This window comes from Macaca fascicularis, chromosome 18 (genome assembly GCF_037993035.2).
Source record: "Macaca fascicularis isolate 582-1 chromosome 18, T2T-MFA8v1.1".
NCBI lineage: Eukaryota > Metazoa > Chordata > Mammalia > Primates > Cercopithecidae > Macaca > Macaca fascicularis.
The window spans coordinates 58,817,876-58,845,604 of record NC_088392.1 but is presented as its reverse complement, the minus strand read 5'-3'; the positions used below and the strand labels follow the sequence as shown (position 1 = coordinate 58,845,604).

The 27,729-nt window shown below is 36.1% G+C and overlaps 1 protein-coding gene across 4 annotated transcripts in view; it reads right to left on the bottom strand.

Annotated features, from left to right (window-relative positions):
* Positions 1-27,729, bottom strand: part of DSC3 (desmocollin 3) — a 52,831-nt gene that overhangs the window by 14,887 nt on the left and 10,215 nt on the right. For all 4 annotated transcript variants that reach the window (XM_074022195.1, XM_005586977.5, XM_065533950.2 and 1 more), the window contains exons 2-12: positions 27,272-27,356; positions 26,037-26,236; positions 24,574-24,693; positions 20,730-20,885; positions 19,322-19,466; positions 17,285-17,451; positions 13,270-13,404; positions 12,668-12,853; positions 2,807-3,063; positions 2,552-2,694; positions 1,314-1,538 (exon numbers count right to left, since the gene is read on the bottom strand). In XM_074022195.1, the coding sequence (XP_073878296.1) occupies positions 1,314-1,538; positions 2,552-2,694; positions 2,807-3,063; positions 12,668-12,853; positions 13,270-13,404; positions 17,285-17,451; positions 19,322-19,466; positions 20,730-20,885; positions 24,574-24,693; positions 26,037-26,236; positions 27,272-27,356 (1,819 nt within the window). The remainder of the gene's footprint in view (positions 1-1,313; positions 1,539-2,551; positions 2,695-2,806; positions 3,064-12,667; positions 12,854-13,269; positions 13,405-17,284; positions 17,452-19,321; positions 19,467-20,729; positions 20,886-24,573; positions 24,694-26,036; positions 26,237-27,271; positions 27,357-27,729) is intronic.

Here is a 27,729-nt window from a genome sequence, read left to right as displayed (position 1 = left end):
ATGTTTCTCCTTTTATGCACATTACTAATCAATTATTGAACAAGCAAACATTTATGAAGCAGTTAGTATCTACTAAGCATTAGGCTAGGTGCTGGAAGTACAAAGACGAATTGCAAACGCTCTAGGAAACTCATGTATTGGAAGGGAGAGGTAATCAGATGTTAATACAACAGGAAAGGCACTGCAATGCAGGTAGCAAAGGGTCATGGTGCCACTCCTTCCAATTCAAGACAAACTTCAGAGGTGGAGCATCTCAGCTGGGATTGTGTCTGTCTTGTTCATCTCTATATAAATCCTCAGGATCTGGACTAGTGCTTAATAGATAGTAGGTGTTCATAAATATCATGAAAAAAATATCATGCTCAAAAATATCAAGCTAAGAATCGGAAAAAGAGGTATTCTATGTAGATAGGGCTATCCACACAAAAGCCCAGTTGCATGAAAGAACATGGCAGTAACAACAGAGTGAAGTATGGATGAAGTACAGAACATGACACCCCCCATAAACTGCTACAATAGGCAGCAGCCCCTCAACAGTCCTTCTCATATCCCTTCCCATATCCCGCCAAGTTCACTTCCAGGATACCCTAGAGTGCTTAGTCTATACACCTGAGCTCCTCACTTCCAGAGTCAGCTTACAATACAATTTAAACTACACATCTTCTGCTCTCTCCTCACCTCACGGGTGAGAAGAGAGCAGATGCAATCTCCCTCTGTGCCCCAGGCTAGAATGCAGTGGCACCATCTCTCAACTCACTGCAACTTCGGCCTACTGGGTTTAAGCGATTCTCCTGCCTCAGCCTCCCCGGTAGCTTGGATTACAGGTGCCCGCCATCACGCCCAGATAATTTATGTATTTTTAACAGAAAGGGGGTTTCACCATGTTGGCCAGGCTGGTCTTGAACTCCTGACCTCAAGTCATCCACCCACCTAGGGCTCCCAAAGTGCTGGGATTAGAGGCATGAGTCACCGTGCCCAGCCACCGGTATTATTTTTAAAAACATACACACACACACACACAAACACACACACATACACACACAGTTTGTCTTAATGATAAGCTGCCCAACATTTTTAACAAAGCTTTTCTTTGTTGTAAATGTAAATTTTGCCTTCATAAAAATTACAACTTCTTTCATTTTATATATAACAGAGCCCCCATACAATATTTATAAAAGGTTAGTTTATCCTTCTAAAATATATTAATGAGACTCAGTTTTACTTAATGCTTTGTGTAGGTAAGCAAGTCAATCTATCCTCCAGTTATTCTCAGTTATTTCAGAGTTTATAAATCATTATTTTTTATTAAATACCATTAACTTTGGTGAGGCTCCACAGTCTACTGATTTCTGGAGAAGTATTTGGCAAACTGAAATAAAATGGAGCTCCATGGACAGGTTCATCAGGATCAACAGCTAAAATGTCGGTATAACCCATTTTTGGTTTGCAAATGACTACATATTCTTGAAGTATTTCTGGTGGATTATCATTTATGTCTTCAATGTCCACAGCAAGTGTTCCAGTACATGACCTATTATCTAAGGACAGAGGAATAAGGTTTAGTGTTATTTTAAAATTCTTTTATAGTTTCTTAAAGAATAAAAAGTCAATTCAAAGTCAATTCAATTATATTCTTGTTTTTTGTTGTTGTTGTTGTTGTTTTTTGAGACGGAGTCTTGCTCTGTTGCCCAGGCTGGAGTGCAGTGGCACAATTCCGGTTCACTGCAAACTCCGCCTCCCAGGTTCATTCTACATAGGATATCTGTTTTTAAATAAAGTGATTATTAAAGGAAATGATAAATAAATAAGAACATAGATGGATAAATAGAATCTGCAGCTAGTCTGAAATGACTATTGCTACTGATAATATCAGATACAACTGCCAATAAATCTTTTACCAGAATTACTACCAAATAAAAATAAATGTCTCAATTTCAATCTCTATTTTTGGGGGTTCCAGGTGCCAGGTGTTAATGAGCAGTAAAGTGGTTACAGATAAGATTTCCAATCCCAGGATATATTCAAACCACTAGGAAGATTTTTTTTAATATAAGATTCCCAGGCTCCACAACCAGAGATTCTGATTCAGTTATTCTAACAAAGTATCTACAGAGTATTATTTTTATTTTAATGTGAAGACAAGGTTGAAAAACTCTGAGTTACTTTAAGGAACAGAATTCAAGAAAAGGATCACTTTGACGTAATATTTGGCTGAACAGATAGTTCAATTTAAAGCTCAATTTAAAGTGGCACAAACAGATGTGGAAGTCTGATGAGACCATTTTATCTAGTTTTAGATTTCAGTTTTATTTTTGTCCTCTAGCACAGAAATATATAAAAATGTAAGGTCCTGCCCTATTGGGAATATAAAGATAAATAAAACATGGCTTCTTGCCACCAGTTTCACCTTGTTAGATAATTAAGAGAGACAGAAAGGGTCTTTAATTTCAAAGAATTCCATATACTTACCACCAAAAAAACTGCATAAGAATAATTATATTTTATTCTCTAATTCCTTTATAAAATACCAGATTAAAACTTCATTTTTTACCTTTGTCTATTGCCAAGACTGTAATATTATACAATTCATTTTTGGGAGTTTCAACCTCCCTATCCAGGATTTTGGAAGTTATGATTGACCCTGAAATTTCATCAATGGTGATCCAACCTTTAGGATCACGCAATTTTTTGTACCTGTTAATAAAAAAAAATAATAATCTTTAGCATTAGAAAATGTTTTCAAATAAGTTACTATCTCAATGATTACAAATACATTATTAGTATGTGGTTATAGATTTATTTTTACCTTAAACCATTGCCATTTCTAGTTTCGGGGTCATATGCCTTATAGCCATTGATCTTTGACCCCACTGCTAAGTTTTCTTTAATCCGCACATATTGGGCTGCAGGGGTGCATTCAGGCCCCTCATCCAGATCCCTCACATGAACTGTAACCAAGGCTCTGTTCAACGCTGTCACTCTGGGTATATCTCTAGTAAATGGTGCTTCATTGTTTACTCCAATTTCCAGGTTCACTTGATGGTTTTCTTCATAATTCAGTGGCTTTAAAATAAAGTCCATGTATGTCATTATCAGTGTAAAATACATTTGGTACTTCAAATGGCAAGTGAACATTTGTCATTCTGACCAGTGTTGCATAAATTCTATGTTCACATTTTGTTAATACTGACTGTTATCCCTTGCTAGAAAGAGAGTGAATCCTGTGCTAAGCCTTTACCAAGAATGTTCCAAAAGCTTCTGCAGGTGGTTTTATAGAGTTGGACAAAAGAAATTCCTGAAGTATTTTTATATTTCACTCTTACTAAGGAAAATGATTCTGATTCAAAAAATAATGCAAACAGATGACAGTATTCTTATGGCCCTCCTTGGAGCACTGTCTAACAGGCTGGGCTAAGGGTCATCTGAGTATGGGAAGGTGCCTTTATTTGGCTTATCAGTTACTACTGACTATGGCCCAGGCATTTTATAATTCTTGTAAAGTTTGATGTTGACTTTCACAAAACCAAAAGGTGCAATGATTTCATTTTCGGTCTCATAGAAAAGATATTCCCAATGTCTGGGTGTTTTTTTATTTTATTTTATTTTATTTTATTTTATTTCATTTTTGAGACAGAGTCTTGCCTTGTTTTGTCACCCAGGCTGGAGAGCAGTGGCACAATCTTGGCTCACTGCAACCTCCACTTCTTTGGTTCAAGTAATTCTCCTGCCTCAGCCTCCCATGTAGCTGGGACTACAGGCACGTGCCACTGTACTCAGCTAATTTTTGTATTTTTTTCTTTAGTAGAGATGGGGTTCTGCCATCTTAGTCAGGCTGGTCTCCAACTCCTGAACTCAGGTGATCCACCTCCCTTGGCATCCCAAAATGCTGGGATTACAGGCGTGAACCACCATGCCTGGGCCCAGATGTCTGTTTTAATTGCCCTCTAAGGCATCTAACTGAGCCATCTAATTTCTGCTTTTGCTTTTATCAAAATCCATCCAGAGGCTCATTTCTTCTTAGGAATCAACTTGTCTTTTTTCTGGTTCCTTCATGAATGAGTGAAAACCTTTATCCATCCATGCCCACTACCTATTTTTATGAAAATTAAATTTTTGAAAATTTGAGAATTATACTTTGTTTTTGTCTATAATTCATCCAATGAAATTTTCACAGTAGATACACAGAGGAATAAGGGAAATACAATGTGATAATTTCAATGACATTGAATCTCAGGCACTGCTCTAACAGTGAAAATAAACTCACTAAATCCTCATGACATTATGAACTAAGTATTATTGGCCTCATCCTCATTTTACAGAGCAGAAAATGGGAAAAGGAGATAAACTTATTTTTTTAAGGCCAAAAGATAATCATTTGAGCTTGAGTTTGAAGCCAGGTAGGCTGACCTAAGCCCATTTCCTTAGCCCACGCTATAATCCCTATGCTATCGTGTGCTGCTTAATTGGCTCACTGGTCTCTAAAAGATTTCCAAATCAATCTTTGATTAAATTCAGTTTCAGATAACAAATCAAGTTAAACCCATAAAACATTATGTTACACTGTATTATAAAGTTGAAGCACTTTTTCTTCAATTTCTCTTTCTGCTTATCAGAACAATCACTGGCTAAACATTGAACATAATCAAAACTGGTGAATAAAATTATTTTAAATCTTTCTCCACACCTAGGTATTAACGGAGTAAGACACGAATATCACGAGTCCACTAAAAAGTCAAGAAAGTTTCTGAATCTTAGAATCTACAAAATGTATGTAAAATCTTTTATATTTTGTTTGAGTATCCCAGAAAGTGGAGAGTCAAGGAAAAAAAAATTAATATCTGTTCATTTGATGCTGATGAACACTGCTTCACAAATTTCATGCGCTGGTGTGATCACATGGAGAGTAAGAGCAACTGCTGGCAATGAGAAATGGATGGAAATGTAGAGAACAGCGGCTGCACTGGAGGAGGTGCAACTATTCAATCCAAAAACACTCACTGAAGCCTTGGAGCTTCTTTGTCCCATTTTTCAACGCTTAAGATGGATATTGTCTTAGTAGCTTAAAACTCTCCAAAATTAAAAATCTGGTGAGATGAAATCCCAAAGATTAACGAGATTAGTTAATCCCATTAATTAATAGGAAAGCATGTAAATTCTTTTCCACCTCAGGGTACGTTTTTGTTTCACCATTTAAAAAAAGTATTTAAAAATATCCCACATCTGCACTGAGATGACAACTCCCTAGAAAATGGATAGCTGTGGAAATGGAGCTGAGGACTCTCCATGTTGAGAATGACCAAGAATAATATCATCCTCACTCAAGCCCATATGCATCACTGCTGCTGCTCAAATGGACAGAAGCTACTGAGATGGAATGAGTTTACCCAGAACTCAGCAAAAGGCCGTATCACTCATGCTTTGTGGTTACAGAAAAGTTATCTATTATGGAACAGTATAACACTAGTCTCAAGGACATCGTATAACTTTTTAAAATAAAATAATAATATCCTACAGTTTACCAAGTGCTTTTACATTCAATATTATATTTGAAAAGCTATTAGGGAGGCAGAGAGAAGTATTGTTCCCATTTTACAGATAACACAGAGGCTAACTTTCCAAGATCACACAGCTGTGGAAAACAATTTAACATAGTGCTTGACAGCGTATACTTAAGAGTCAAAGAGCTAGGTTCAAATTCTGTCTACACTACATCCTAGCTGTGTGGCACTGGGAAAGTTATTTAGTCTCTTTAACTTTTCTCTTCTGTGAAATTGTTGTAAGAATGACATTTAACACTACAGCATAAAATAAGTGCTTTACACTAAATTCTGAGTAATCTCTCAAGCTGTCGCAGAGGCAAATGAAGGGAGTAAATGATGTATGTTTTTGTTAACAGCCAATGTAATGCGATAAAAAGAGACGCTAACTAACAAGAAAATGTTTGCAAGCTTTATTCAGCTAAAAGAAGTATACCAGAGCAATTCTTGGTTTGGCCTACTGATTACTTAATTCTTTGAGGCATAAAGGAATGAATAAGGTGCTCTCTTTCCCTGAATACAATTCTCACTAGCAAGGAAGAACCAGGGCATTGGAAGAGGAAGATTCCTTTCGAGTTAACAACATAGTGATGTCATTCCTTAATCAGTACGCAAAAGGTTACTCATCATTAGGTACATAGCCTACATGACAGAAAGATGGGTTTTGAACACCCTGATTACATAGGGTTTGATTTTCAAATAAAAGGTGACTCACTGAGATTAAAAAGTACTTAAAGATGCCAGGCGCGGTGGCTCACGCCTGTAATCCTAGCACTTTGGGAGGTCAAGGCGAGCGGATTGCCGGAGCTCAGGAGTTCAAGACCAGCCTGGACAAGGCGGTGAAACCCCATCTCTACTAAAATACAAAAAATTAGCCGGGCATGGAGGTGTGCACCTGTAGTCCCAGCTGCTTGGGAGGCTGAGACAGGAGAATTGCTTGAACCTGGGAGGTGGGGAGGCAGAGGTCGCAGTGAGCCAAGATCACACTACTGCATTCCGGCCTGGGAGACAGAGTGAGACTCCATCTCCAAAAAAAAAAAGTACTTAAAGACATGATTTAACCACACAATCACAACTGTTTCCCAAGGAAAAGAATAAGATACTTTCAAAGACTAGTATGGCTATCAAAGGAGCCCTGTGATAATTCAGCTTTTCTAAGGGTTTGGATAAAATATGAAAAGGATAACATAACATGGCAAAAGCAAATTTTATTAATCAAAATGTTAGCAAATAATATGAATGACTCAAAGGAAAAGAGAAGGTACGATTAGCAAAGGAGCTAGTAACGTCAGAAGAAGAATATAATTTAAAAAGGAAACACCCAAAAGTAGAAATGAATTAAGGTTCCAAAAAGAGAAGATCCTCTTGTGCAAATGAAGTAATGGCTTTATCAAGCTAAGTAACTCAGGTATGGAAAAGAGGCGACATAAGGGAAGCAAGGATACCAAGACAGAAGGAGAATAGCCCAGGAATTATGAGTAAGAGCTCTGCATCAGACAGATCCGGATTTGTATCTTGGATGTACGAACAGAGTTATCTCTCCTAGATAGTTTGGACATTCAACACCTGATTGTGGAGTACAAATCACCCATCCTAGCTGTATGGGCTGCAGCATGTTATTTCTCTTTGATTCAGTCTACTCATCTGCAAATGAGAAGAATGAGAGTAATAACCACATGGCTTGTTTTGGAAGGATAAATAAATCTTTTAATTCAATGTTTTTGGGGGGTTTTGTGGGACACTGTTTCAGAGCATGAAAAAAAATAAGGAAAATAAATTATTTTTATGAAGCAAGCAAAAACTAGATAGTAAAAACTTAATAGCAATTATACAAAAGGAAAAACTATGGATAAATCATTTTTGTGGATATGGATGTAAATCCTAGACAGATATTAGGCACAACAGCTGAAAAAATGAAATTATGATCTTGGGTATGACTTATGAGAAACATGCTAATTCTCCCCAACTCTTTCTACAAAATTAATATAATTGTAAAAACATCAAAAGGAATATTTTTAAACTTGGGATGTGATCTGAAAGTTCACATGGAACAACAAACAAGCAAGATATTCATAAGAACAAAATCCACAAAGGAAGATCACTAGGTAAGAATGGCATGGAACACTGCAAATACTAAAATGCATATTATACATTTGATATTCTTAAATACCTAGCAATAATACAGCAGTGTATAGATGCTAACTAATAAACAATGAATTAATGGTACAAAAGAGAAAGTCAAGAACAAACTCAAATATACATGTATCTTATTTTATGACAATGAAAATATGTCAAAACAAGAATTGTGTTGGAACAGATAGAAAAACTAAAATTGGATTCATATCACATTTGCTCTAGGATAAATTTCATACAGATCAAAAATTTAACTGGATAGATAGATAATTAAACAATAATAAATTAGAAGAATTTCAGATAAAATACTTTCATAATGTCAATACCATCATAATGACACAAATCTCATAACCATAGAAGCCTCTGATAAATCGTGACCTTGAACAAGCAAACCCTGCCAACAAAACAAATCCTAGAGGTCAAAAACCAACACAAGCAAACTTACACAACAATAAAAATGGGTAAAAATATTTGCAAGAATATTTCCTACCATAAAACTCTTATAAATGAATAGTTAATAGATGAGAAGAGCAAAACATAGAAAGTGGCTAAAAGACAGGACTAGTGAGCTTGAAGATATAAAATACATTCAATGGTGTCTTCATATAAAAGGAATGCTCAGCTACACTGAAACACCTTTTTTTTGCTATTTGACTGATAAATATCAAAACTTGAAAATATCATTGGCAATTATTGTACAACAGGCATGTGTGTACATTTCTGGTGAGCATGTCAACATGCACCACCTCTCGGGAGGACAATCAGGCAATAAATTCACCACAGAAAAAATAGCCATGTCCTTGACTAAACCATTCCATTTCTAGAAAATTATCCTGCATTTACATTGTAGTATATTCATTGTAGTATATTTTGAAATAATGAAAATAAATTAGAATTTCAATTGATATGGTCTAAATTTCCATTTATAATGAACTAGTTAAATAATAATTTATATTCATATGATGGATATTTTACTGTAATGTCTAAAATAGATAGCTGTAAAAAATAGCAAAGCTATTTACATACCAATACGTAATGACTTGAGAGAAAGGTTGTTGAATGAAGAAGAGCACAGAATAAGGAATACAGACTATCCATGGGTGTGGTCTAAACGTCCATAGATATGGAACTGGTTAAAAAAGTATGATACGTCCATACCATACCATGAAATATTACCAATGTATATGTAATGAGCTCAAGAGATATGCTAATTGAAGTGAAATGTATTTGTTTTTTAAAAAGAGACATGATAAGATTACCTAAACATGTTTGTGTGTATAGATAATATCTTTTGAATAATATACAGGAAACAGGTGGCATGTATTAATTCTTCCAAGGAGAGCTGAGTGGCTGACAGAGCAAGTAAAAGTGAGACGTTTTACACCATGCTTTTTGTTTTTTTGAACTTTGAATTTTTGTTTCTTTTGAACTTTGAACTAATGAACTGCTTACTGAAAAATTTAAAATTACTGGCTTTATTATTGAATAAATGTAATAAATAATCTATTGACATTTAAAACAATTAAATGAGATACTACAGGTTAAGCACTTGGCATAGTGTCTGGCATTTAGTAAATAATAAATGTTAGCCATTATTGTTAATTTGCATTTAATATGAAGTATGAATCTGAGAACATAATTGGATTTCATGATAAGGGGCTGCAGATATAATAGATTCTGTGACATACTGAATACAAACTGCCATGTGGGCTTAATGAGACATGGCACACGGTAATGGAAAGATAATTAATTTGGGAACAAAACAGATCACGTTTGTACTCCAGGGTGGACAGTTAATATATGCTTGACTTTGAGGAAGTTATTTACCTTCATCAGCCTTAGGTGGTTGTTGTGTTTTGGGGGTTTGCTTTTTTTTTTAGTCAATGTAAAATAGGGATAATAACACCTTGTCATATAGGGGATGTGAAAACTACGTACAACTTATGTAAAGTGCTTAGCATTTTCTGTGACATAAAAGGAACTTGATTCATGGTAACTTCTTTTAAAATTCTAAAAATATTAAAAGTATTTCCTTGATGCAGAAATTAAGATGTAATATCAAATATAAGGGCAACTATCTAATGTTTTAAAATAATGGAAACAAACGTATATAAATGTATTAGGGAAATTTTTGATATTCTCCAGATGTGAAATTAGGTTAATCTGAACCAGAAACAAAGCAAAGTATTATTTATCTAACTGCTCCCCATTCTGGAGAATCCTGGAGTGCTACCCAGAAACGAAACAAATGTGTATCAGTCACATGGAATGAGAAATATTCCATGATATAGGTTATAATTTCCAATCATCTTTGGAAATATTTTCTTAATACCTCTACGGTCAGAACTCCTTGGACAAAAAAACATACAAAAGACCATTGAGTACATATACTCATTGATTAGGCCTTTCTAAAAATTAGAGTATATTCTTTTGAAAAAGTTTACTAGAGCTCATGTTGTATTGGTCAAAAAAACTTACAAATAGAAATTTAATTCCTAATGGTATTTAAATTTTATCTCCTCTAAGCAAGACAAAACCACTGATATTAAATAATAATGATAATAATAGAGTTTCTCCATATGGCTCTTGAGTAACAGCCTTGAGAGAGACTGGAGGAGCTGCCTTCTGACCAAGGAACAGATGGACAGCATACCAAAAGGTCTGAGCTTGGGTCTCTGACAGAAGCTACTGTAGTTAGCATCATCCACCCTCCCCAAATCTTAAACTATTCCTTTGACTTATTTACAGGAGAAGCCCAGGCTTGGTGGGGGCGAGGTAGGCGATCAGCAGGACTTGTTTTCTGAGCACCAGTCATGACCCTGCTGATTAAAACAGAATCTCATCAAAACAGTATGCAGTCAAGAAACCAGCCACAGTCAGTTAAAGCAAGAAGATGATGAACGAGACCTCTAGTTGGCTCAATGCTCATTATATGCTCATAATAATGCATTAGCATGCTAAAAGACATTCCCACCAGTGCCTTGAAGGTTTACAGATGCCATGGTAATATCCAGAAGTTACTTTATATGATCTAAAAGGGAAGAAACCCTCAGTTCCAGGAACTCCTGCCCGTTTTTTAGAAAATTCATCAATAACCCACCCCTTATTTAGCATATAATTAAGGAGTAGCTATAAATAGAGCTAGTCAGCAATCCACAATTGCTACTCTGCCTAGGGAGTAGCCCTGCTCTGTCTGTGGAGTCACCAATTTCCTTTGTCTGTTGCTCTAATAAGCTTGCTTTGCTTTCACTTTACTCCGTTGTCTTGCTCTTAAATTCTTTTCTGGGTGAAGCCAGGAATGGGCTGAGGCCCAATTTTGGGATTCGCCTGCATCAGGAGGAAGAGGGGAGAAGGGTGTCCAGGAGAACACTTAACAAAACATCTGTTGCAATCACATCAATTCGAAACAAATGCCTGTACTACCTAAGTGTTCAGCCTTGAAAACTATGAGATACACGGTAGCCCTTTTCAGAACAATTATACACCACAGCCCCTCAGCCAGTTCCCATGAGTGCTGACAGATTTACATCTCAAGCACTGAAAGATTTGGCTCTTCAGATTCAGGGTCCCCCTAAAACCAGAGGACTCCCTCAGCAGACAGCAGGCACAGCCCAATCCAGAAGTGCGGTGAATTTAAGGATCCCTGGGGGAAACCTTCAACCAGTGGGGTCTGGGTACTGAGAAGGGATGTGAGGGGTAAATGCCCTAAGTATCCATCTTTGAGGGGATAATTATGAGGCAAGTTCTACATGGTTTCTAGAATGGATGAACACCAAAGATGACGAGCTCAATAACACAGACTGGATTGGCTTTTCCTCCTTTCTTGTCTTATTTCCCCATTTTAACATTGGCTTCCTGGGACCCACTTCGTAAATATCTACCCATGTTCAGGTCTTTGTCTTGCATTCTGCTTTCTGGAGAGCTCAAATAAAGACTAGATTGATTTAGACTAATAAAAAACAAAAGCAGTAAGCGGTATTTTCTTATTTCCTTTCCTATTACTGTCAACTGTAAAGCATAGTGGTTTTTTTAAGTACTTGGTTTTTAGTATTCAATTTGAGCAGATCATATTATAAAAAAATGAAATAGGGAGGTTTGATGTCAAGAGTTGATATTTGACTCTTCACATCTGGACAGAACTTGCCAAGTCTTAGTATATGAGCCTTGGAAATTTTTATGGAGGAATAACTGCAAATAGAGGGGTTTATGTACCAAAGATGCCACTATACTATTTTTGGCAGATAAGCCTCTTTCACTCAATGAATGACCCTTATTCTTGTCCATAGGACAATATTAATTTTTTTTTTTGCTCTGGGCAGGAAGTATAAAACCAATCATCCTTTTCAAATAGATCCCTTCCTACCCTCTTCCTACCCTGGACCCTAGAATGTACCAGCACAACCAAATATACAACATATTGAACAAAAAATAAGTTCGTTCATTGCTGTCTGAGATAACACTAAATTTCATTGTCAATATCACCTTTAAAAGGATCAAATACAACCAGGCATATATTATAGAGAAAACGAGAAGAATATGGGCTTGTATGTCACATCATGTAAGAATTAAGAAACTGAGAATATTTATCTTACAGAAGGTAAGTCTCAAATGAACATAGCAGCCTTTTCAAAAGAATTATACCTGTTCTGAATAGCATTAGAGGAAGAATCAGAACCAAATATATGAGTTATAAGAAAAATAACCTGGGCACAGTAGAAGAAAGAACTTCTGAGAACCAAAGCATTTCAAATGTGGAATAAGTGGCCAATGGAGCTATGGAGATCCTTATAAATGAGAGTGTTCAAGCAAAAGCTAGGTGACTGGCAATCGGCAATAAAATTACAGAAGACAGACAAGCATGAGATTGGAATAGTGGTTTAAATAGATTTTAAATTCTCTTCCAACTTGCAGAGTCTATGATCTGAAACTAGTTGATTAAATTATTAGTTAACTAAAATCTGTTAATTTGCTAAGTTGTCAATTACACATTACTGTACCTTTACAACACAAAGAACACCTTCATTAGTTTCTTTGTCTGTGCTGATTTTGAAATGTCCGTTTTCGTTTCCCTTTAAAATGGTAAAATTGACTCTCCAATTGGCAGTATTAATTAAATCCTTATCTTCTACAGGTATTCGTAAGATTTCCACATTGAATGCATTTTCCTCTACAAATGCCTCATACTGAAACAGAAAGAAGTCATTGAAAATTTAAATTTTACTTTATAGACAACTTTTACAAAAAAAAAATAAAGTTTCTTCTATTCCAAAAATACTTTCCATTATAATTTTATATAGATTATTTTAAAACTATGAATCATAAACACTATTGTTTCGTTAAGGGTTATCTTGTAAATAAAAGAAGTTTCATTACAAATGAAGACTGATGTTACTGCCCTTTAACAGAAGGGAGATAATAGGAGCACTAATATGAATAAATAAAATAAATTTACATATCATTTGTTTCAACTTTAATTTTACTCATAAAATATACATACTTCAAAGTATGATACTTTATGAAGTATTAATTTTATTAATTCAGTTTAAATAAAAAATGACAGCAGATAAGACAGAGGTAGATTTTGATATTATATACTTACAGCATTTTGTCTGAAAGTGGGTGCATTATCATTTGAATCTGTTACTGTTATGATACAAGTTGATGTGCCTATCAATCCAAAAAACTGGCCGTCCATGTCTTGTACTTTCATTATCAATGAGTACTTGTCTACAACCTGAAAACAAAGCAAATATTTAACTAGTCTTGAAAAATTTTTGTTAGATTTATGAGTGAAACCTAATTGCACTCACTCACTCACATGCACACACATCTGTGTGTGTCTGTGCTTTCCATATTTGCACAGACTCTAGCAATGTGGTAGACAAGGATAAAACTGAAGAGGCAGGCAGAGATTAAATTACAAAGACCCATGGCCGGGTGCGGTGGCTCAAGCCTGTAATCTCAGCACTTTGGGAGCCCAGACGGGCGGATCACGAGGTCACGAGATCGAGACCATCCTGGCTAACACGGTGAAACCCCGTCTCTACTAAAAAATACAAAAAACCAGCCGGGCGAGGTGGCGGGCGCCTGTAGTCCCAGCTACTCGGGAGGCTGAGGCAGGAGAATGGCGGGAACCCGGGAGGCGGAGCTTGCAGTGAGCTGAGATCCGCCCACTGCACTCCAGCCTGGGCGACAGAGCGAGACTCCATCTCAAAAAAAATAAATAAATAAATAAATAAATAAATAAATAAATAAATAAAAAATTACAAAGACCCGTACTCAGAAATAGTACTTATGCTTTAAGTAACAGGTAATAGCTAAAAGGTTTTTGGAAGTCGTAGGGGCAACACAAAATAAGAACATTTTAGCTTGGTTTAGTTTAGTTTTGTTTTGTTTTGAGACAGTCTCACACTGTCACCCAGGCTGGAGTAGAGTGGCGTCATCTCGGCTCACTGCAACCTCCGCCTCCTGAGTTCAAAGGATTCTCCTGCCTCAGCCTCCCTAGTATCTAGGATTACAGGTGCCCACCACAACGCCCGGCTAATTTTTTGTATTTTTGTAGAGTCGGAGTTTCACCATGTTGGCCAGGCTGGTCTCAAACTCTTGACCTCATGATTCACCCGCCTCGGCCTCCCAAAGTGCTGGGATTACAGACATGAGACACCACGCCCAGCCAGAACATTTGAGTGTTTAAAAAATATACTCTTAACGAAGTTTTGGCATAATTTGGAGTAAGCTGAAAAATCTAAGCAATTAGTCGAAACTCGCCTGCAGACATCGTCTAAAACAGATGGCTTGGGCCAGCGCAGTGGCTAACGCCTGTAATACCAGCACTTTGGGAGGCCAACGTAGAAGAATCGCTTGAGGCCACGAGTGCGACTCAGGCCTGGGCAATATAGCTCATCTCTACAAAAAAATAAAAGTTTAGCTGGGCACGGTGATGTGTCTGTACTCCCAAGCTACTTGAGAGGCTGAAGTGGATGGACCCTTGAGTGGGAGTTTGAGGTAACAGTGAGTTATGATCACGCCACAGCACTAAAGCCTGAGCGACAGAGCAAGATCTCTTCTCTAAACAACAAACAAATAAATAAATAGGGCAGGTGTCCCAAATCTGAGGCAGTAGCAACCAGGACAAAGAGAAAGGATGGCAGGAAAGTTACTTGGGAGTTAAAATGGAGTAGGACTTAACAGTAAATTCTACATACAAATCAAGAGAGAAAGAAGGGATCGAGAATGATTTTCAGGTGTCCCATTTGGAGAGATAGGAAGACAGGGGCACCACCAAACAATACAGGAAATTCAGGAGAACAATTCTCAGAGGAAGTAAACACTACTGAGGTTGGCAAAGGGGTAGAAATACTGAGTTTTGTTTTGCGTATGTTGAATCTTATGTGCCAAAAGGAAATCTAAGGAGTAAAGTCCAAAAGACACCTGGATATATGGCCTCATATGTACCAAAGAGATCATGGCCAGAAATGTCTATCCAGAAGTCATCAGTATGTAGATGATGGTTGAAATTATGGCAGGAATCAGATTATTCAATTCAGCAGAGGTTGCAGATTAGAAGAACCTAGGATATAAGGACCTACAGCATTCCTACCATGAAGGGAATAAGAAGACTATGCAAAGGCCACTAAAAAGGAAAGATCACAGAAGCAGGAGGAAGACCAGAAATCTAAGGGAAGAGAGAGTGTTAACAAGTGTCAGCAATAGACAGGGACTTAAGGTTGCTGTTAGATTTGGCAATGAAATTTTGCAGATGGTGTGGTGATAGTGAATTGAAGTCATTAATTTGTGGTACAATCATCTTTGTGTCCTTCTTCTTTTGTCTTACTATTCTTTAGTCACGTTTTTATTCTTTTATTTTTCTTCATTTTTTGTTTCCTTCTATCTCTTCCCTCAGTCTTTATTTTACTTGAACTCCCTTCCATATTGAAAATCAATATTCTGGCCATGGCTCACACCTGTAAATTCCAACACTTTGGGAGGCTGAGGCAGGCTTATTGCTTGAGCACAAGAGTCTAGACCAGCGTGGGCAGCATGGCAAAACCCTGTCTCCACAAACAATAAAAAAATAGCCATTTTTTTTTACAGGACCATGTGCGTCCTGTAATCCCAGCTACACAGGAGGCTGAGGTGGGAGGACTGTTTGAGCCCAGGAGGTAGAGGTTGCAGTACACCATGATTGTGCCATTGCACTTCAGCCTGGGCAACAGAGCGAGACCCCCTCTCAAAAAAAAAAAATACAAACAGAGAAAGTAAACCAATATTCCCAACTTAAAACGCTCTTCCCATATGCTTTAAGAATCCCTGATATTCTGTTTATCTTCCTCTAAATTCATTTTTTTTAATTTCCCATGATTTTTACTTCTCATGTTGTTCCCCTCAACGCTCCATGGTTATTGCCCATAAAATCCTGGTAGGTTTTTTCTTCATCAGGAAAGTAGCAGACCTGGGTTTAATCCTAAAACTGTATCTTACAAGTTGTAGACCCCTAAATTTAATTTTTCTAAACTTCATTTTAAAAAATGTGATGACTAAAATCTGTTAACTTGCAAAGTTTCGATTATTCACTTGATTACCACATCATCTCTACATACTCCACAGACACAAAAGCACATTTGGATTTTCTCCTTAAAACTTTCCCACTTATTATTATCCTTATGTATTTTATCTATAACATAAAATGCTCCAGCCCCACAGAAAATAAAAAGAACGATAATTAAAACGTTTGTACTACTTCTCAGGGATTCCCACCATCCCTCCCTGTTTCTTTGTCATCAAATCCCATTGATTTCTTCCTTATATTTTCCAGTGATATTGACTCTTCTGTATAAGGTATTCTAGTTGTAGTGGGAAACATTGAACTATTCCAATAAAGCTATTTTGTGCATATAAAATTGATTCATCTGCCTTAGTCAATAATGCATGATTGCTGACAAAATAGAACAATAAAAACTAAAGATAAGATTCAGTGCAATAATTTGACTTGAGCAAGTCAATCAAGGTTTCTGTCACATTTTTCCTTTATATATTGGATATAACACCTATCTAGTCAAACAAAAATATTCTAAAGGGCAAATAAAAGTATGCATTAAGAAGTTCAACATATAAAGTACTAGATACATGACAATATGCTATTACAATCATCCAAAAAAGTGTTACATATTTTTAATAATCCATCAATTTTATTTCAACTAATCCTTTTCCCACTAAAAAAAATATATATATCTATAATAATTAAAGTAGAAATCAGGGCATGATCTACACTCATAGAACAAGCAAAACTGATTGTCCTACAAGAAAATTGAGACCTTTGCTGAATTGGAACCAACTAGCCACACATAAGAAAAAAAAAATTTATAATGAAATTTTTTCTTTTCTCATCCCTTCTAAATGCCAATTGATCTGCATTTCTAGTCCTTATGGCTACTCTAACATAAGGAAATAGAAACAATATTTTTTTAAAAAAACAGAAAATATGTTAAGAATTCTTACTGTCTTATGCCTAAAATAAAATTAAAGTATTAATCCACAGGATAGCAAGTTATAATAAATGGGGGAGGGAAGCGTAATCCTCAGCGAAATGAAATTCTATGGAGTGTGTGAGCTACCTCTCTGTCCAAATAATGAGAGACTGTGGTGATTACACCTGTGCTGGGATGCACAGAAAACAGCCCAGGGGATCTTGGTGTCTGCTGCAAAATGCTGTATTTCAGGCGCGTATGCATTGTGTCCGGTTCATCTCTGTCTGTGGCACAAACCACGCCCACTGTAGTACCTACACATTAAAAAATAAAAGAGCCTTTAATTTTCAGAATTGCTAAATATGCTTTCAAAATTCTTAAAATGCTAACAATGATGGTGGAAACCTAATTTAAAATGTATTTATTACCAGAGTATTATTTCATCTTTAGATAGGACTGATGAAGATAACTTCAAATTCATCACACAAAACACTCTGATGCTGAAAATGAAGGTATACTTTTGTTTTGCTCACAGTTTAACACATTTGATCATAAATTACTAAAGAAATTAGTTAAATGGCAGTCAAAAATAATTTGAATACATATCTGCACATATTTCAATAACAAACCTAGCTGGAGGAATAAACCATGTGTCCTTAATAATCAGATTTTTAAAAAATTGGACTTTTGATTGATAGCTAAATCAAGACTGATTAGGGGTATGCAGTAATAATATAGATGATCGATCGACCTTTAGTAGTCCAGCCTCTCCTTTCTATAATCTTTTTGCTACTTCCTGATTTGATTTGTTCTAATAAACCAGTTTAGTATCACAGCCTCAACTGATCTGAACCTACTGATAAAATGTACTTAAAGTACCTTGGGTTAAGCTGCGCATCAATGTGTTTGTCCTTTATTTTTCTCTGTTACTAGGGAAGAGAACAGAATCCTCAAGAAAGCCTGAAACCAATTACCCCTTTTGGAAAAAGGGAAAGCATACCCCATTGCTAATTAATTAAAGGCAATACATTATATTGCCTTTAATATATAATGTAATGTCATAGAATTGTGAGGCTAAAAACATTATAGGTCATCTAATGTAATGAGCTCCTTTTACATGTAAGAAACCTCAGAGGGACTTCCATGAGTTTCCACAGTGAGTTAGTAACAGACCCTACATTAAAAACTATGTTTTCTATGCTATAGTGGCCATTTTATTATCTGTGTGTATTCCATAACATCATGTTGTAAACCTTCACTATACACAATAGTGTATACACAATAAAATTTATTTAAAAAGAAACAAAACTAAGTTTCCTAAACTCCAAACCAATAATTTTAAAAAAATTTTTAAACTGTACCATAGAAGTTAACATCTATGACATCAAGTTAACAAAGGAAAACGTGGACGGAAAAAGCAGATATAATATTGCAGTGAAGATCTAAGCAACTACTGAAAACTTTAAAAAGCAAATTGGCAAAGTCATCCTTTATGACTGAATCCTCCTCCTTTAAACTTTATTGTGAGTAGTTATTCTCCATATTACAAGTCTCAGAAGCCATCATAAGTGCCACATTTTAAGGGCCAGGTAAACTAAAATACTTCAGTTTTCCACAGGTAAGAGCAAGTGTTTAGAATGGAGAACATTTGATGTAAGTTTCTCTGAAGTTATTCTGGTATTCATTCTAAATTGGAAGTAGTGAGGTAGTAGTTTTAAAAGAAGAGAATATGAATAGGAACATAAAAAAATTGTACCCTCAGTGGAAACCATTTAACACCTTCCTAAATAAAAGCCCCCCCCCCAAAAAAAAAAAACATACCGATTTTAGTTTTATTGTTCATTCCACCCTGCATGTCCTCTCTTGGAGTTGAGAATAATGAAACACTCACATAATGAGGAAATGAAATAAAATACATAAACTAAGTATCATACAAAGCTTGAATAACTGTTAGCTGCCTTTACAGTTAATTAGTATCATATTGACAACGACAAAAACTTCTGTACTATCTGGGTAAGGCACATATTGATTGAAAGTGATGGGATTAAGTGTTTTCTGGTAAGTAGATACTAGTTCAACGTTATCTCAGGCTGATCTGGCCTTGAGTATAAAAAGCTCAATGTCTTTTAAAATGTACACAGACATGTTTAAAATGATTCTTTTTATTCTTAAAAGCAGACTTACCAAGTCTACTACTTTCTGAAACTTCAAAATTATAAATTGCTTCTGTGAAAACAGGGTGGTTGTCATTTTCATCCTCAACTCTGATGGGTAGTGGGAGAGGCAGATCTGCTGAATATCCATCTGCAGTTGACGCATAAGCAATCAACTGCAAAACAGCAAGAAGAAAGTTCCATTAATATCAGATTCTGGCAAGACAGAATAAGATGCTTTCTCTACTAACTGCTTTGAAATCTTTTCAATAATAAACTACTTTGAAGTTTTTGTATTCACTAGGTTTTTAATTATCAAAGCACCAAATAGAGAAACACTTTACTGCAAAGATCATTCAGTATGTGGTGGAAATGGCTATCACAAATAAAACCGAGGTCAGAGTACAGTGAAGTCGGGGCTGACTCTGTCCATTAGACTGAGGAATTAAATGTGAATATAAATCCTCTCTGTAATCAGAAAATTATGCTGGAGAGAACAATTAAACTCACTGCAATGGGAAAAATTCCTACTACATTATCTAAATAAAGCAGCAATGCCCAATTTGTAACTACTGAGCTGTTATTATTTTACCTAATAGACCACATATTTGTAAGAATTTTTCTGAGGAAATACATGTACTAATTTCCCCATTGATGATTAAAGGCAATGTAATGTCAAATAGAATATATTTCTATTCAACATGTGATTACAACACTGAATTGAAAATTTTCTAAGCAAATGCAAAGCATGTCACATGGGGGACATCAGTCATGTTTGTTTACACAGCATCTCTTCTCTCTTTTTGTAGGAACAGAATCTCTCTTTCCAATAATCATTCCATCAGAGTCACAGGAATGACACATGACCTCCCAGCGTTTACCATATTATACTGAAAATTATCTGAGTTATTTCCCATTGACTATAAGCTCATCTATATCAGAATACTGGCTTATTAACCCTTATTTGAGTTTGGTCTCCCACTTTCACTTTCTTATGTAGTTCTCAGATGTGATCAAATAATCATCTGTGTGGAAGAAAGGCAAAAATGGAAGTAAGAGCAGTATAGAAAGAGGATTCTTCCAATCAACTGTAGACACGCCTTGAAGTGAAGAAAAGGTGCCAGTAACCAGTGAGAAAGAGAGAGAGATTATCTCATAAGCAAAACCAACTGTTTGGAAATTTACTGACATTTACATCTAAATACATTGAAATTTACGTTCCAGTATTGAACCTCTTTGCTTCATTTCAGGCTTACCTAACAGCAGTTGAGACAAAGAGCTGACCAAGTATTCCAAAATGTTGCACATTCTATTTCCCCTTGATTCTAAGATACCCTCTAAGAAGGGAGTGCAAGGAGACAGGAAAGAGTAGCTGGAGTAAGCATCAGAAGAAACATAGTTTAATAATTTAAAGTCAAGCATATCAATAAAAGTCCTACATCAAAAACATCATATTCTTCACGATCCACAGGCTGAGTGCAAAATAGATTTCCAGTGTCTCTTTCTATATAAAACAAATTTAAAGGTTCTTGATCAACTCCACGTCCACTTATTGAGTAGAAGACAGTATAGTTCTGTGCTGCATCAGATTCAACCTAAAAGTGGAAAAAAAATATGAAAACAATTAAAACTAAATTCAGTTACAATTTTTAAAAATGCAGCCGATGTATCTTTTCATTTTAAAGAGATAATTTCAATAGAAAAGGTAGAAAAGAACAATAATAACCATTGTTGGCAAGAGTAAGGCAAACAGGGATTCTCATATGAAGAAGGGAATCCCAATTGGAATGTACCTTAGGAAGAAAACTGACAAAAATTAAAAGAATAAGCTATGAAGATAAATAGGGAAGGATCCTTCTAGCAGAGAAAATAGGAAGTGCAAGGGAACAAGCCAGCGTTTTGCCTAGCATGTTCAAGGAGTAGCAAGAAAGTCACTGTGATTGGAATAGAAAGAGCATGGAAAAAAGAAGCAGCAGATAAAGAGGTAGTGAGGTAATAGGGGCCACATCACATTGGAGAATTCGAGGATGCTGGCTTTTCCTTAGAGTCAAATGGAAAACCACTGGAGAATTTAGACAAGAGTAACATCATCTGATTTATATCCTGAAAGGTACTACCTGCTGTTTTGTCAAGCATGACTAGATGTGGTTGGATGGGTAAGGGGAAAAGCAGGTAGACCACTGAGGAAGTTACCGCAAAAACCCAGAGAAGAGACTGTAGTTAGTTAGACTAACATGATAGCCATAGGGGTGGTGAGAAGTGGTTAGATTCTGGACATAATTTAAAGGTACAGCCATCAGAATTTGCTGATGGGTTGGATGTGTGGTATAAAGATGAAAGTCAAGGATGCTATGTTGGAGGGTGCTAGTATCTCTTAATATCACGAACAAAAATGATATGTGCAAAATCCAGTTGTGCTCTAGAAGGTGAGAGAGTGTCTTCTCCCTGTTGGACACAGAGGGGAGTCATCTGGAACCTGCAGGGACAGCCAAGCTAAAAAGTAAAGAAACCTGTGTCCTTGGTGTTTTCTCAAATTAGAGCGTTTTTACCAGATCACACTTTTACAAGAAAGGAATAAACTTCTGTCTTGCTTAAGCCACTATTATTTGGGATCTCAGTAAAATGTACCTATGCCAATAATGTACAATATAGAAATCAAATAACTATAAGAAGAATAGACATATAGGCTAAATTGAAGCTCAATATCTGTTTCATTTTCCTTCTACAGTGTCTTCTCATAGTGCAGATGCTAGAAATGTTCAAACAAAAATAAACCAAAATCCCCAAATTTTGCAGAATCTCTTGAAACCAGAGTTCTGGATTTAAACATGGATGGTCAGATGTGCTTGAACAAGATCAGAAAGCCAAAAGTGAGGTAGGCAGGTGTCTCATTTTTGCTGCTTCTGTTATTTTTGCTGGCATCACAGTTTACATTTCTTTCTTTCTTTCTTTCTTTCTTTCTTTCTTTCTTTCTTTCTTTCTTTCTTTCTTTCTTTCTTTCTTTCTTTCTTTCTTTTCTTTCTTTTTTTCTTTCTTTCTTTTCTTTCTTTTCTTCTTTCTTTCTTTCTTTCTTTCTTTCTTTCTTTCTTTCATTCTTTTTCTTTCTTTCTTTCTTTCAGGTAGGCAGGTGTCTCATTTCTGCTACTTCTGCTATTTTTTCTGACATCTCAGTTCAGATGCATTTGTTTTCCTTCCTTCCTTCTTTCCTTCCTTCCCTCCTCCCTCTCTCCCTCCATCCCTCCCTCCCTCCCTCACTCCCCTCCTCCCTCCCTCCCTCCCTTCCTTCCTTCCTTCTTTCCTTCCTTTTCTGCAATAGCATATGTACTACTAGATATTTGCCAACTTTGTGTTACAAAATAAGATACAGATCAATCTTTTCACTGATGCTGGTTGGCACAGTTCAGAGACTGTTCTGAAGTTGCATGAGGAGGAATATGGCTATGGTGTTTTCCTCACTGTGCCAGTGGCACTTTGGTTCTTGAAATAATGTCTTCTCTATCCTGGAGAAGGCAATATGTCCCTTGGTTGTAGATTCTGTGGTGTAGCTAGCTTGAGGATTTTTTTCCTGAAAGTTCAACTAAAGTTTGTTTCTTCAGCCCTCTGGACAATTCTGTAAACTCTTTAATAAATGGTAATAAATCCTTATCTGTTAAGAACTTAGACAGAACTATGTTTTCTGCAGCTTAAACCTTATGAATCAGACTCCAATGCCCAGAGATTTAGAAGGATTGAACTCTGCTAATTGAGATGGCTATTTTTAGGAGAAATAACAAGCATTTTATTTCCATAAGTTTAGTTTGAAACCCTATTAAACTTCCAAGTGTTAATATCAATTAGATAGTTTGGACTGGAAATGCCAAGTTTTAAGTATTCAGTGTATAAATAGTACGTAGAGTTAGGAGATCTGATGAGATCACTGAGAGAGTAAATATCAAGAAACAAGAGATAAGATTCATTGACTGAGCCCTGGAGCTCTCCAAAGTTTAGAGACTGGGACAGCAGGCTGGGAGGATGGATGAGGAAGATCCAACCAAACCTACTAAGGAGTGATCAACGAAGTAAGTGGAAAACTAGATGAGTGGTGTCCTAGGAGCCAAATAAAGAAACATTTCCAAAATAAGGGAAAGGTCAGGTATGTCAAATGTAAATATGTCAAGGAAATGAGGACTGAGATGGTGACTGGTTTTGTAAAGCAAAGGGTAAAACTAGCTATGATTGGCACAGCTTTGGCAATTAGAAATCATTTCTTAACATGCTTCATCAGTGTTCAAGTTATAATATTCATGGATAATAAACAAATATCTAGCACTGGGGTAGAATAAAAAGTAAGTGTGAATGACAGTGGAAGGATAGTTAAAAACTGAAACAATTAGTACACAGGTTACACCATTAGTATTAAATATCAAGTACACTATTGGAAATTTAAGGGGAAAAAGGCAAGCAGAAGGCCACAGCCCTACTTCAGTAATGGTTTCAGTTGTACATGTTCCATTTGGATCTTAATGAGAAAAGTAAACCTGATCATGTCAGTAATCTGCTTAAGAATTTCTCCTTGTTATTAAGATAAACTTACTAGTAGAATGCACATAGTCCATAGTGGTTTGACCCCTACCTCCTTCTTCAGCCTCATCTACCTGCTCCATTCCATCACAACTTGGAAGCCTAAGCCACCCAGAGCTCCTCTAAGGAGCTCTCACTTCTGTACTTCCCTCTTCTTCTACAGTTATTCACCTGCAGAAAAGTTTTCCATTCTTCAGGACTCAACTCAGTTGTCTCCTTCTCTAAGCCTTCTCTTGTTTTTTACCACCTTACCTCAGGGTTTCATGTTCATCTCATTTGTTACCAAATCACCAAATAGCTCTATACTAGAATCATAGCACTCATCACTAAAGTTGTAATTACAACTAAAAGTTGTAATTATTATCCTACTTTTGTCTCCTTCACGAGGCCAGTAAACCACATGAGAGCAAGGGCCATGACTAAATTTACTTCTATCTTTAGGACCTAGAGCAGTACCTCCCACAGGATATAGTAAGTGCTCAGTAACTCCCTGCTAAATGAATGAATAAACAAATAGAGATCATTCAATGGCTTTAGAGCCTTTCTCAGTGGAAACCTATTATTAGGTTTTTAGTGATTTTATTTCTCATTTTACTTTTGTTACACCTCATGAACATCTTTAATCAGATCTGTTTATTTTTATATGTTTAAAGAGGTATTAAATCTCAATGAAACAGACTCTTAGAATTAAAGCAATCCTAACCAGAAAAGATGTAAACCTACTTGTTGAAGAAACAAAGGGAAAGGGCCCAAGGAATTCTCTTGCATAGAGCAAGGAATAGGTGCCCATCTCCTCTTGGCACGCCTGAGAACAGTTTCTCTAGTGTGTCTTGTCTTCAGTACCTGAATTTAGAGAAAAACAAATACATAAATAAACAAAAGCATCACAGTCTACATTGTGTAAAATAGTGGACAGCTCATAAACCTAACCCTTCTTTAGAGGTTCAGTGTCAGGCATTTCCATGCTGAAGCTAAACCAGTTAATAAAGTCTTTCTGCATTAGAAGGGTAAGAAAGAATATATCCAGATTTTATAGGTTTCAAGAAACAGAGAATTTCTTTTTGTACACCATTCTAATGCTGACTATACTTTCATGTTAGGAAAATCACCATTATATGCTTAGCTCTTCTTGCTTTGTCCCAAATAGAGATATAGAACACATTCTCTCTACAACAATCTCCAGATAGCACTTACCTGTTCTTTTAGTTAAAAGCTCATGCCCTTAGGTCAGAGAAAGAAAATATATGTCCTTCACTGCCACAGTGCTCTATATACACTGTCTGATACGGTAGCCCTTGGCCACCATAAGTCATGTGATTATTTAAATTTAAATTAACTGGCATTAAATAACATAAGAAGCTCTATCCTTCGGTTGCACTAGCCACATGCCAAGTGCAGAGTAGCCATTAATATTGAGCTACCATATCAAACAGTGCGGACAGTGCACGTCTCTATCACGGGAGAAAGTTCTATTAGACTTTTTAGTGATGTCCATCTCATTTCATGATGCAGCAAGGGAGATATTTTATTTCATGAGAATTAATTAATAAATAATTGCATTAAACATTTAGCAAAGTGCTAAGCTGTAACTTAAATTAGCTTTATTGTTGATACAGTTAACACAGATTAGGTGTAATCCAGCCTAAACTTTTCATCATTTTGTGACTACTTTCATAATGGCATTCCTCACTGTAAAGGCTTTGCATTAAAAAAATTCTGAATTCTATAATAGAGGGATAATCAAACCGACACCAGTGCACAAAAGACCATAGTTAGAGTTTAGAGGTGGAAGAAGCCCTCACAGAGGAGAAATAATTTAGGTTTAATAAAGTAAAACCAAAACCAGAGTTCAACAAGTGTTAAGAAAGAGAGAGAGGGAGAGACGAGAGTGAGGTAGAGAGAAAGATAGAAAAAGGGAGAGAGGGAAGGTGACAGGGAGGGAAGAAAGGGAAGGGGAAAGAGAAGGGGAAGGAAAGGAGAAGGAAAAGGGAAGGAATGAAAGGGACAGGGTGAAAAAATGGAAGGGAAGGAAAAGGGTAAGAAAATGGAAGCGAAGTGAAAGGAAAGGAAACAAAATGAAAACAAAAGGGGAAAATACCCTATTTATCCTTGTTTCTCTTTGTAATTTTTAATGAGAGTATTTTAATGAAAAAAATGCCTGAAAATATTTAATGTACTTTAAATACCTTCTTCTGATGTTCTAACAGCACAGTAACCTCTTTCTGTGTCTGTTTCCTTTTGTCAGAAAGCCTTATGGCAAATGATCTTTTCTCATCAGACAGTACAACAGCCCTGGCTGTGTACACTGACCCGTCACTTAGAACTCTGAAATCAGGATCACTTGACTGGATGAGGTCTGCAGATCTGAAGCACTCTTCCAAATTAACTGCAAGTAAAAATTTCCAAGTTATAAGGTGGAAACACATGAGAAGAAAAAATGTGTTAAAATAATGTATATAATCTTTTTAAAAACCATGAAGTGGGATGAAATCAGCCAATCACTTTGCATTTACCAGATATCTAAACCTGTTTTTTACATTACTTAAAAAATAATCATTTTCTTTCAGTTAAAAAATAATTATCGACTGTATATTTCTATTAAATAAACCTTTTATTAAATAAAGTTTTAAACCTTTATATGCTTCTAATAGACTTATGAAAATGACCTTCCAGATAAAGATGTGGGCATGTTATAATCATGACAAAACTTAGCTACATGCCCCCAACACACCAGAATAAACATATAGAAGAGTTTCCCTAACAATACAATCTGAGGGTTTAAGATACACCTATATTTAGTGAGAAGTCATGAGCCAAAGAGCGATGGAGTGTATGAGTTTGGTAAAGAGTCACATAAGAAAAATCTGATCTCCGAATTTTTCTTCCCACTGGCACTTTTCTGTACACAATTTCCCCTGCAGGCCCACGATACTCTGTGTGTTCCAAGCTTCTCAAGGCCCCACACTGAAACTCCACATTGAGTCTTTCTTCCCTGGGATTTCTGGCCTCTAGTAACGGGTAATAAAATGCATATAAACATCAAAATGTACCTGTCATCCATCCCATTCTTCAACTATTTGTCTTAACAGAAAGCAAGTGGATAAATTACTACTCATATAAGTAACAACCTTTCAAAGGATTCATTTGCTCAGTCCATGAGTCGTGTTTACACATTAATTCAAATCTGTCACAGGTGGAAATATTTAGCAAAAAAGTAAAATAAACATCTTTAGGGCTGATAACATATTTCTCTCATCTTCACATTTTTAGAAGAATGAGAACTTCTGGTTTACTCCCTGGAGGGACATCCCTTGTTAGTAGATTCAGGCTACCTCCAAAAGGCAAAGGTATGCTCTTTCATGCTCTTTCCAGCCTATGTAAACTAAATTTCTGCTTTAAACAGACTTTTAAAATTTCTCACCTCTGCCAATTATTTTGTCTGCCTCTAGTTTAGAAGGTACATTAAGTATCACCTTTTTGCAGGCTTCACCAGCAAGACTGAAGATCTAGAATTTAAAAGGTCACATTAATACAGTAGAAAATAAAGATTAAAAAACATAATCATATAAATAGATATAAAACAAGCAACTGACAAAGTCCAACACCCATTTATAACAAACCCCCAGCAAACTAGGAATAGAAAGGGACTTGCTCAATATGATAAAGTTCATTTATGGCAAACAACAACTAATTTCACATTTAAAGGAGAAAGATTGAATTATTTCTTCTAGCATCAGGAATAAGACAATGATGTCTGCTCTGCTCTAACTGCTTCTTTGTTTATATTTATTTATTTATTTATTTATTTATTTATTTATTTTTGTGACTGAGTCTCACACTATCGCCTAGGCTGGAGTGCAATGGCATGCTCTCAGCTCA